The sequence below is a fragment of the Psammomys obesus genome, unplaced genomic scaffold (assembly GCF_907164565.1).
Source record: "Psammomys obesus unplaced genomic scaffold, mPsaObe1.curated_primary_1811, whole genome shotgun sequence".
In the NCBI taxonomy this organism is placed as follows: domain Eukaryota; kingdom Metazoa; phylum Chordata; class Mammalia; order Rodentia; family Muridae; genus Psammomys; species Psammomys obesus.
This window is the reverse complement of record NW_026585504.1, coordinates 14,665,554-14,678,027: the sequence shown is the minus strand read 5'-3', so window position 1 is coordinate 14,678,027 and position 12,474 is coordinate 14,665,554. Positions and strand designations below refer to the sequence as shown.

At 41.8% G+C, this 12,474-nt stretch overlaps 1 protein-coding gene across 3 annotated transcripts in view; it reads right to left on the bottom strand.

Moving 5' to 3' along the window:
- Positions 1-12,474, bottom strand: part of Tp53bp1 (tumor protein p53 binding protein 1) — a 69,916-nt gene that overhangs the window by 17,070 nt on the left and 40,372 nt on the right. For 2 of the 3 annotated variants that reach the window (XM_055626239.1, XM_055626308.1), the window contains exons 13-16: positions 12,016-12,135; positions 11,054-11,257; positions 6,727-6,784; positions 4,087-4,179 (exon numbers count right to left, since the gene is read on the bottom strand). In XM_055626239.1, coding sequence (XP_055482214.1) covers positions 4,087-4,179; positions 6,727-6,784; positions 11,054-11,257; positions 12,016-12,135 — 475 coding nt within the window. The remainder of the gene's footprint in view (positions 1-4,086; positions 4,180-6,726; positions 6,785-11,053; positions 11,258-12,015; positions 12,136-12,474) is intronic. The other variant, XM_055626399.1, reaches the window with a different exon arrangement.

The window sequence follows — 12,474 nt, the reverse complement described above, 5'->3', positions numbered from 1 at the left end:
CACACACACACACACACACACACACACACACACACACACACACACACCACAAAAAAAAAAAAAAGACTATGACCAAAAGGGGAGGAAAAGGTTTTTCTGGCCTACATGTTCCAGTCCCTCATCAAGGGAAGCCAGGGCAGGAACTCACAGCAGAAACCTGGAGACAGGAACTGAAGCAGAGACCAGGAAAGGAATGCTGCTCAGTGCTTGGTCCTCATGGCTTGCTCCACCTGCTCTCTTACAGAACCCAGGACCACCTGCTCAGTGGCACGACACACAGAAAATCACCATCAAGAAAATCCTGCCACAGACTTCCCTTTAGATGGACCATCTAAAGGAGGCAATTCCGCAGCTCAAATTCTCTCTTCCCAGATATGTCTAGCTTTGAGTAGAACTGACAAAACAAAACAACCACCACACAGTGACTGGCTTATTTATCCTATAAATTAGCTGAATGTTGCCTATAAGCCAAATACCACAGTTTTCAGAGTTTTTAATATTTTAAATGTGAACAGTACTCTAGAATAAGAAGCCCAGGCTAGCAGGTTACATACAAATTTGTCTTTTCTTTATCTGAAAAGCTTAAGATAAAGCTTGATATAATACAGGTTATTTTAGTTTGGTTTCTACTACTGTGATGAAACCCTGACCAAAAGCAACTTGGGGAGCGGAAGGGATTTATCTGGTTTACAGATTACAGTCCATCCACAGGGAAGCCAGGACGGAAATGCACGTCAGGACTTGGAGGCAGGAACAGAGGCAGTGACTATGGAGGAGTCAGTTACTGCCTTGCTCAGCTGCCTTTCTTACACAACCCAGGCCCCTCTGCCTATAGATGGTATTGCCCATAGTGAGCTGGGCCTCCTCTACCAATTATAATTAAGAAAATGCCTCACAGACAAGGCCACAGACCAGTGTAATCTGGACAATTCTTCAGCTGAGGTTAACCTTTCCAGGTAACCCTAAGTTTGTGTCAAGTTGACATCTGAAGTTAACAATGACACAGGTGCTTAATATTTGTACTTTGAACAAATGAATGAATATTCTATACATCAATAAACTCCAAAATCAGTGAGATAGTGACATTAAGTTAACATAAATGAATTCAATTCAAGGCTATGTCACATGTAAATAGACTGAACAAAAGTGAAATAAATCACCACCTGTGGTAGCTCATACCTGGAATCCTAGCCCAAGCTGGGAAGCTTGAGGCAGGAGAATTTCAGGAACTTCAAAGCCTGCCTGGGCTACACAGTTGAGTTCTAGATCTGCGTGAGCTATAGACTAAGGGTTTCTTTTCTTTTTCTTTCTTTGTTTTTTAAAACAGGATTTCTCAGTGCAGCCCTGGCTGTTTTCGGAACTCTCTTTGTATAACAGGGTGGCCTTGAATTTACAGAGATCTGCCTGCAGGTGCTGGGATTAAAGGCAAGAGCCACCATGACAAAGAGAGAGAGCTGGACAAAGGCTCTCTTAAAAAAAAAAAATCCATTCTGAACCAACAATGTCCCACCCAGCTCCTCACCACTACGAGGGGGCTGGAAACCATGCCAGTGTTACCTCAGGTTTTGGCCAGGGAAAACAAAGCTTAGAGCTTTCATTCACAGCAGCTAAATCTGCCTAGATGGGCATAAAGAGCATCTTAGGGCTTTCCCCAGTTGGGTCATGAGTTTCCCAGGTCTCTGTCACTCAGCACCATGTACTTACTAACAGGCAATAGACCTGAACAGCCTTCTACCTAAAAGGACCATCTTGGTTGTTGGAGCTGTGTCCTGTTTGTGAGGAACATTGGCTGAATGAGGATACAGGGTCCACTGAGAAAGAGGAGAGAACACACTACCAGGAAACACATGAGTAGCAGTTAAATCTTCACAATATATGAATGGTCATAAGATGTGAGCACAGCAGATATATAATCATGACCAGCTGCATAAAACAAAGCAATTAATGAAACAACTCACCTGCAAATTCAGGTTTAAACCATTAAAACAACTAACAAATGAGGAAACAGGCTGCCATGAAGGCTGACAGGACTCAATTGCTAATTTCAAGGTGTAATTTGTTTCCTATCCTTAAACAAGCTTGCACATTTTACCTCACACTATAGACTGAATCCTTGAGCCTACAAAGCTCACAAACCCTAACATACCAATAATATAGCACTGAGAGTGAAGGCCTTTGGGAAGCTATCACATCATGAAGGTAGCGCTGTCCTAAAGCTGTGAGTGCACTTGTAAACCCAACTCCAGAAACTCCTGCGCAGGGAACAGGCCTTCTCCACAAAATGAGCCTACCAGCTTTAATCTGAGACTGTCTAGACCCCACAAATGTTAAGAAATAAATTTGCGGCTCATAAGCTACGCAGCCTATAGCAGTTATTGTGGTCAAAGAAACTAAAACACCCCAGAAACTATTTATTCAGGGTAGAGCCTCTGTATAGAATTTTAACTTCTAAAACAAAGTTATCTTTTGTTTGGGAAATTTTTCCCAAGATACCAATATTAAGGCTTCCCTCTCCCCTACCCCAACTCCAGCTCTAAAGAGTTAATCAGAACTGTTATTCTTTAAAGACCAAAAGTGGTGGGTGGGCATGATGAAGCACATCTTCAATCCCAGCAGAGGCAGGTAGACCTGAGTGAGTCTGGGGCCAGCATAGTCTACATAGTGAGTCCCAGGCTACACACACAGTGAGGCTCTGTCTCAAAAATAAAAATTAAAATTAAAATTAAAATTAAAAAAAAAGAAAGAAAAGAAACTGTGTGTGTGCGATGGTGACTCATTACAATCTTGACAGAGTTAGCAGATTCCTACTAACCATCAGAAGTTGGTGTTGCTCATTCTCCTCTGAGCACTGAACAAATGATTAATGATAAGATTGCAGTCCTAAACACATTAGTTTTGGTTGACAAGCCTGGGCCCATAACATAATCCCTGTGCTTGGGGGATGGAAATGGTGGAAATGTGAGAATCCCTGAGCACATTGGTCAGTAAATCTAGCCAATCTGTGAGCTCAAGAAAGGGACAGATTGGGGTGGAGATGGGGTGAAGGGTGCATACTGCTCTTAAGGAGGGTCCAAGTTCAGTTACAGCATCCTCACAGCACCTGTTAGTCATCTCACAACACCCGTCAGCTCCAGGGACCCAACACCTCTGGCTCCACCCTTGAGTACTGCACCCATGCACACACATACACATAATTAAAAATAAAAGATAGAGGCCAGGCTTGGTAGTGCACACCTTTAATCCCAGCACTGGGGAGGCAGAGGCAGGTAAAATTGATTTCAATGCCAGGCTGGTCTACAGAGCAAGTTCCAGGCCAGTGAAGGCTACATACTGAAATTCTGTATCAAAAATAATGACTTATTAATTAAATGTAAAAATAATAAAAGAAAAAAACAGGTGGAGAGTGACTGAGGAAACACGACAACCCCTGGTTTCCACGTGTATGTGCATGCGCGCGCGCGCGCGCACACACACACACACACACACACACACGCACGTACACAAACATGCACAAATGAATATTTATCTTAAAAAATAAATAAATAGCCAGGCATGTCACATGCCTTTTGGATCTCTGAGTTTGATGACACCATGGTTCCAGCAAGTTCCAGAACATCCAGGGCTACACAGAGAAACCCTGTCTCATAAAGACAAATATATAAACAAACAAATAAAAAGCCTGTTAGGTGCAGTCATTCATCTGGGGTCTCACTCAGCAAGCTGAAGCAAGAGCAATGCTTAAGCACAGAAGCCCGAGGCCAGCCTGGGCCATACAACACACAACAAACAAACAGCCAACTTCACAAAACAGTAGCAATCAATGCCAAACACCAATATAAACTATTTATAAATAAATAAAACTGCCGACTTCACAAAACAATGGCAACACCATGAAATGGAATCAACCATATATTGAATTAGTGCTGCTGAAAATACCAGGTGTGGTGAAGCACACCTTTAATCCAAGCACTCAGGAGGCAGAGGCAGAGGCAGGTGGATCTCTGTGAGTTCAAGGCCAGCCTGGTCTACCGACTGAGACCCAACCTCAAAAAAAAAAAAAAAGAAAAAGAAAAAGAAAATATTTACCTGATGGGTGCAGAGGAAGGATCCTCACTCTCAGCCTCATTCTCTTGCCGGGTTTCACAGATGCAGCTGAACAGAGACACGGGCTTCTGAGGACTGTTATAATACATCAAAGCAATGCATCTTGTAAATTCAAATGGAAAAGCACCTCTAGAGATCACTCTCTTTAGACACAGAGTTCCTCAGCATCCCAACTGCAATCTACATCATCCCCAAAAGCCAACTCTTTGATATGTTTCAAATTAACAAAATAAAAACTTTCAGTATAGGAACTGAAGAGATGCCTCAGCAGTTAAGAGCAATGGTTGCTGAACCTGAGTTCCATTCCCAGCACCCACATGGCAGCTCACAACCATCTGTAACTCCAGTTCCAGGGGATCTGATGGCCTCTTCTGGCCTCCATTGGCACTAGGCACCTATGTGGTGTATAGACACAGATGCAGGCAAAACACCCATACACAGAAAAACTCTTCAGTGAGGTCACTGGAGGAAAAGTAGAGAGAGACTGTATTAAATACTAAAAGGATGTAAAGAGAAAAATCCAGTATACAGAAATCAACAGGATAAACTTCTAGTTCCTTTAGAAGATAATTTGGAAGAGGAACAAAAAAGAGGAATAAGGATGTTACGATTTTAAAAAAATAAACAAAAAACTATATTAATTGGATGTGATTTGTAATTTGGGATTTTTATTCTAACTGAAAAATATTGCAAAGCTGAGATATTGATATACCAAATACTTGATAATATTAAGGAATCACCAAAAGTATGAAAACAATATGGTTAACTTTAAGAATATTTATCTTTTATAGCTAGCATTGAAATATTTAGATAAAATGATATGAAGTTGGAATCATCTTCAAAATAACCCACTACTGGAAGGGGGCACACCAACATTTTATAATCAAAGAAGACTGGCCACTTACAGTATGATTTTCCATATTACACTATTCTCTACTTTTGTCTACACTTTAGTCTTCCCACAGCAAAATGACTGAAAAATAGGTGGCATCAAGCACTCTCAACAGAGGCCAGCTGTTTTTCACAAACACTTAACTGCTTCACCTAAATGCAGAGAATGCAACAATCATAATTTCATCATTTCATGTATATGGGTGTTTTGCCTGTATGTATGTCTCTGTACCACATGCATGCCTGGTACTCAAAGAAGCCAGAAGGAATCGGACCTCTGGGACTAGAGTTAAAGACAGCTGTGAGTTGCCATGTGGGTGCTGGGAATTGCACCCAAATCCTCTGAAGAGTATCCAGTGCTCTTAACCACTGGGCCTCTTTGACTTCTTATGGTCAAAAGTTTTAACATATGAATTTCTTGGGTTTTTTTTTTTTTTTTTTTTTTTTTTCGGTTTTTCAAGACAGGGTTTCTCTGTGAAGCCTTGGCTGTCCTGGACTCGAATTGTAGACCAGGCTGGCCTCGAACTCACAGAAATCCACCTGCCTCTGCCTCCCTGAGTGCTGGGATTAAAAGTGTGCACCACCACACCTGGCTAACATGCATATTTCTTAAGCACAGATTTTTATATTTAAAAAACACTTCATGGCAATACCAATAATGTTCATCTTTTTCCATATCCCAACAACCTTTGCTATTTTTCTTCCCATATTCTCCTAAAAGGTTCAAAAATCCACAGAAGGTCATATTTAGTCAGTAGTCACTTTTATCTCTTTAAAAAAAAAACTTAAAATTCTCTTTAAAACTTTTAAGATTTGGTAATAATAAGCTCAAATCCTTTTGTAAAAATTGTCATTATAGCAGGGCATGGTGGCGCATGCTTGCAATCCCAGCACTGGGTGGGAGGCAGAGGCAGGCAAATCTCTGTAAATTTGAGGCCAGCCTGGTCTACAAAGCAAGTCAAGGATCGCCAAGGCTACACAGAGAAACGCTGTCTTGAAAAAAACCCAACCCCTCTCCCCCTCAAAAAGTCATTTACTTGTAGTATAGGTCTGAACAAAAGTCTAGCACCCTAAAAAACGCTAGTCACTGGCCAAGGCAGAGAACTCTTAAATGCAGCACAGGTCCAGCTAACACCCTCAGCCTGCTACATTCCAAGGCTGTACTCACAGTGCCTGCCTATGCTGGCTTAAGAACCTTCACCTGTATGTCACAAACTGCCTTCTAGGGTTTTCATGCTGGGATGACTCATGTCAGAAACAAATTCAAACAATCTTATTCTCACAGCCACCAGATGGCACAGCTTCATCACCAGCACCTGCACCTCCCAGCATACTTCGCTAAAAGCAGTGCAGCATTTGTGACAAAGCAAAAACAGCTCAACATAGTAGTTGGCAAGAAATTTGGCAAGAAAAAGCAAAATATCCTGAGGCTGTAGCCAAGTACAGACCACAGAAGGACAATGTGTCTAGAGCCTTCTCCTTTGGTCCTTTGTTTCCTCACCTTGGTCATCGACAGAAAAAGAAAAAGCCTTTCTATGAATGGTGGGAAAACCACCAGGTATTTTAACAATGAGAATAGTGAAAGTTTTGTTAGACTTAAAATTACTGAGAAAGCCTGTAATTCAACACACTGTTGAATACTTTATGCTGAGTTTTGAGTGTTTTCATGTGTTCCTCTTTAAGCAGTACCTTTGTATTAAACTCCTCTAAATAACAACGAGCACTGGTTACCTGGCAACAGGCTCGGCAAGGGCAGTAGATCCATTTTTTCTCTCAGCAGTTGCAGGCTCTGGACAAAAACAAAAGCAATGAGAGAATGGAAGGAGAAGCAGACCAGTCAATACCAAATATAACTCTCTGCCCGCTGCACCAACAGCAGAAGAAATAGAAACAAGAAAAGCTCAGTATCAACAGAAAGGACAAGTTTTTCTTATCTCTACCATTTCCTTTCACTTTGGATTTCCTATAGAAACATATCTGCTTAGCCAGAACTACAACCTGTAATGTCTATAAGTGAAAATTAAGCCAGCATGCTTCACCTCCCCATACAAGAAATTTAAAATTCACATGAGAAAATACAAAAGAAAATCTTAAAAAAAAAAAAAAATGGGGCTGAAGGGATGGTTCAGCAGTTAAGAATAATGTCTGCTCTTCCAGACGTCCTGGGTTCAATTCCCAGCAACCACACGGCAGCTCACAACTGTCTGTAACTCTGGTTCCAGGGAACCTGACACCCTCACACAGACATACATACAGGCAAAATACCAACGCACTGCACATGTACACTGCACAATATTGTGTAAACTCTGCTCCGAATCAACTCTGATTGGTTAATTTTAAAAAGGCTTCTGTAACTGGCAGAAGAGAAGTAGGAGGGCTTCAGTTCCTGAGCATGGAGGTCTCGGGTAGGGACCACAAGGCAGAGAAGGAAGAACAGGAAGAGATGAAGAAGAGAAAGAAGGTGGCTGGATGGAGCAGATCCAGCCAGGAGAGAACAAATATTGGCAAATAATACTCTCCAGCATGTGACTGGGAACGAGCCAAACTAGCGTAGAAAATTCATATACATCGTACCTGCCCAGGGATTATGCTTAAAACTGTTTGAATAAATCAATAGATCTCTATCTCAATTTTTGTGAACTAGCTGGGTTAGAAAACCCTGCCAAATTAATAAGTTTTCTATAATACATCACCATGCTGGGCTAAAACTTTTATTTAAAAAAATCAAACAAACAAAAAAACCTGAATAAACTACATGACAAGCCAGGTATAGTATGATACACCCTTGTAATCTCAACATTTGGGAGCTCAAGTAGAAGGAGCACAAGTTCAACGATAACCTGGGCTACATAATAACTCTAGGACAGCCTGAGCTATATAATGAAACTCTACCTCAAAATAAATAATAAAATGTATAGAAAAATATTTTAAGTTAGTGTACAAATTAAGTGGTTCATTTTAGAAACACTCACACGTAGAAGGCACCAAGACCTTGCCAAAGGACTTTAAAAGCACTTGCTGCTCTTGCAGATGACCATCTATAGCGCCAGGCACACACACTGCAATGTTAGTTCACAAGAAAATAGCTTGCTTCTAGGTTGCCTAGCAACCTGATGTTGTCACTTGCTGCTGGCGCAGAAGATAAAAGCGCCCCTGCCTATTTGTGTGTTCTCTCTCTCTGGCTCTTTTTCTCTGACTTGCTCTGTCTCTCTCCTTCTTTCTGTCCTTTCTGGGGTGCTCCTCCTCTCTCTCTCCTACCCCCTTTCATAATAAACTTCTTATATTAAATATGTTGTGGCGAATTTTTTAATGTTAACACACATGTTGCACATACATACATAAAGACAAAGCTCAACCACATAAAAATAACTTTTAAAATGTTTTTAAGGATAGGTATTTGAAAGAGTACACTTTCCACAAAACAGCCAGCAACAACTTAAGCGGGACAGCAAGAGGAACAAGGTATTTTCATAAACGTCTCACTAAGTGTCAAAAAATTGACTATGTTCGTTTCACTTGCAATTTAATCCAGTCTCAGAAAAAAAAAAAGCTCTTAAATGTTTTCAAACATTCACAAAACACTCATGACTCAATATAAGCTAAAGTCTATCGTGAGGCAGCAGAGTTAAATAGTGGCTGGAGCCTGGCTCCTGAGCTTAGCCAGCCTAGGGATAAAATGCTTTGTTATTTTGAACTGCAGTTTTCTCATTTGTAACAGAAAAATATGATCAGCTTCCCAAGCTGCTGTGAGGATGAAATCAATGAATCTGTGACCCTAGCCCCTCACCTTTTTACTACTTTAGTAGTAGTAAAAAAAAAAAAGGGGGGGGGTATTATTTAGCTCCATCTAGGTCTCCCAGTTACAACCTCCTATCTAAAGATAAAGACAACCTCCTATCTAAAGATAAAGTTCAGTGCTAACACGTTCCCAACCATTCACTCACCTTTCCCACTCCTACTCCCATCTCCATTTTCTCAGCTCAGAATAACCTTGAGTTTGAGATCCTCTGGTTCCAGTCTCCCAAATGCCACCATCAGCATTTAGCAGGCCCCACTCCTACCTTGCTAAAAAGAACCATTAGATTTCATTCCTAAAGCCAGCCCCAAGGTCCAGCTATCAAAATCCCCTTCGGCTCATGCCCAACAAAAATGCCTCATCCTAACTTGGGTTTTCCTTTGGGCCACGTATCGCCTTTCTATCCAGAGGCAGTTGGTTGTCCTGTTCAAGACAAATATTCCTTCCCCCTCTCTTCTACCTTGTCCTCTATCTCCTATCTTTGTCTCTTATTCCTTGCCCTTGGGCAAATAAATCTCCTTTGTGCTGAGAACTTGGTCTTGAGGTATCCTGGGCCAATATTGTTCCCTTTCACATACTCTATCTGGATAAACCCTTATTTAATCCCAAAGACAACCATAAGGATGAAATCATGTAATACTTTAATTCCCATTGACATTTTAGGTTCAAATCCAAAAGCCCCGAGTTTCGTCTGGTATGGAGAGTGGTCTTATAGTCATGCCTTCAGTTTCAAATGAGTGAGTTTATTAAATATATAACAAGAAAAAGAAAAGTAAACAGCGAATGGCAGCAGAGAGAACAACCTCCAATCAGGTGCTGAAAACATCCAGCGGAAATCAACGAGGGCAGTCCTTTAGAGGCAGCTAACTAGGTCCCCACTGAGAGCGCTCCAAGCAGAGCACAGCATTCTTCTCTTTCACCCCATGGGATAAGCAATGGTGACCTCACCTTCTAACTATTCCTAGGTTGCAATGTTTCTAACACCCTTAGCTGCTGCTGTTTTCCTCTTTCCCTTTTACATACTTGGGATGACAGCCTGCCCAGGACAGGGGTTTGGGCTTTTCCTCTTCTTGGTGTTCTTGTTTTTTTATTTTGTCTTGTTTTTTTTTTTTTTTTTTTGGTTTTGTTTTTTTGAGACAGGGTCTTTGTGTAGCCCTGGCTGTCCTGGAACTCACTCTGTAGACCAGGCTGGCCTTGACTCACAAAGATCCACCTGCTCTGCCTCCCAGTAGGATGGGGGAGGGGCACACTTAGATCTGCACTGGGGGAAGGAGTGGCTCTGCCTCTAGAGCCAGCTTCTCCGTGAGCTCAAACAGCTTATGACAGCTTACTAACACGGAGCTTCAGCTTAGACCAGAGGGAAGACTCAAGACTGACAGCCTTGAGAAAACAGATCAAGGGCGAGATTCATGAACATAGTTGCCTTCAGGCTTCTCTCTGGTCCAAGCTGAAGCCTCATGTTTGCATGACTCCCACTCCTAGGCACCAACCCACATCCCTCAAATTAACATTCTCTGACCTCTCTACTGGACCCAGCTCCTATCGGCTGATACTGTTATTTCCTTGTAACTTTCTGCTCACATGACCCTACTTTCTGAGTTCCCCTCTGCTTCTTAACAATCTCTTTTATAAGAATTATTGTGGAGGTGAGGGGCTGGAGCATATTAGCAGTTAAGAGCACTTGCTCTTCCAGAGGACCCAGGTTTGATACCCAGCACCCACATGGCAGCTCACAACCATCTGTAACACCAGTCCCAGGTGATCTAGTGCCCTCTTTTTATTCTAACCAAACAACTTGCATTCATTTGGGAAAGTGTCAACATAAATTTATAATGTAAATCTGCAATCCTAAACTTTCTCCCTTCTAGACTCTTATTTAAATTAATTACATATATAGCGGCGAGATACGTGCTCATGAATGCAGATGCCACAGAAACCAGAGGTGATGTGAGTGCGGGGACAGAACGTGGGTCCTCTGGGAGAGCGGTACATGTTCCGCTATGCTATCTCTGAAGCCCTAAACTCTTCCTGAATGTGAAAGATTCAATACAGAGAGAGGTGCAAGCAACAGATACTATAAAATTATAGAACCCTTTATCTTCAATAACATTCGCCAAAGCCAAATATGAAATCTGAGAATAAGCCTTTACAAATACATTCACAATGATAGATGTGTCCATCAATAAAAACAGAAGATAATTAATACTTCCTTGATAACCTGGAATAACTAATTACCCAATCGTAACATAAAGTAAAACTTACTTTCCAGGCTAAACTGCAAAGATTCTTCACTGGCCTCTGTCTCAGGACTAACGAGTTTCATTTTCAGAGACAGTTTTCCATCCGTTTCTGGAGCAGACTCAGAATCCCCTTTTTCATTTCCAAGTAAAGGATCATTAATCTCCACCATGCTTTCAGACATGACATCACTGGTTGCTATGGTATTTTCTGGATAGTCACTAATCCCTGAGAGAAGGGAAGGAAGGAGGAAGGAAGAAAAAAAAAAAACACTAAAATACAAACATGAAAACCAGCAATTCGAAATGATCAATTTGCCTGTTTGGCTCCACCACTCTGCAGGGTTAAAGAGGGTCCCTAGGAAAGATCCTGTTACAGGTATCGGCAACTACCAACTAGTATTGACACCTGGTCTTAAGAGGATTCAGTTCCACTTCTGCATCTGGACAAAGGATGCTGCATGAGCCCTCAGCCAACCCACATCTGACAGCATCAGGCATAGGTAGCAGGAGACTCCAGGCGGAATGACTGTTACCTCCCAGCACTGACTAGAGAAAACAAATAGGTTAATGTAGACACCTACCTGCTGCTCCATGGACAGAGGAGCTAAGTTTCCTTGCCCTGTCAAGCAGCAGACTGACCAGCCAGCACACTGAGCACAGCACTTCTCCCTACTTCCTGTCTCTTTCTTGGAAACAGTTCTATGGCCCAGCTTAGCTCTCCAGGTCCACCACTCTCCAGTGATATGACACAAGCTTTATGCATTCCCCCCCTTCCCTCAGCCCTCTCTCTCCATCCTCTTACCACCTCTCACCTCCTGCCAGTAAAATCATACCCTGCTCCTCCAAACCAAACCTCAACCTTCTTAATCAAGCCAACTCCTCAGATCCAAAAGTATCACTTGCATAAAGAATGGTATCTTAGAAGGCCTTTAAATAGCTTTTATTTTAATGCCTTAAATATCTTTTTATTTTTTAATCACTCACCAATAGGAGTACTATGTCTCTTGGGCTCCAATTTTAGGTGCCCAATAAGAGGTGGGGTTGCGCCAGTCAGTGGTGGGATAATATCACCTTCTTTAGGCAAAGTGAAATGAAATGGGGTTTCTGAAATAAACAAACAAAAATGAAAACACAATAATGAAAAAAAAAAACAAACCACACAGAAGTACACATTACACAAAAATGAGGAACTATAAAAAAAATTACAGTTGCTCTCTTCCCAAATTCTTAATCCTATCACCTTCATCAGTCATCCAAAGCAAGTCCCTGCTGCTGGAGAAAGCCACTCTACTGCCATCAACAGCAGCTGTGATGAAAAGAACACGACCAGAGGACAGGCAGAAAAAGAAACAGGCCTGAGCAACACTGGGTCAGCCTCTGCTTCCAAAACACTGCATCCAGACACACAGGCCCGACCCTCACTGCATCCAGACACACAGGCCC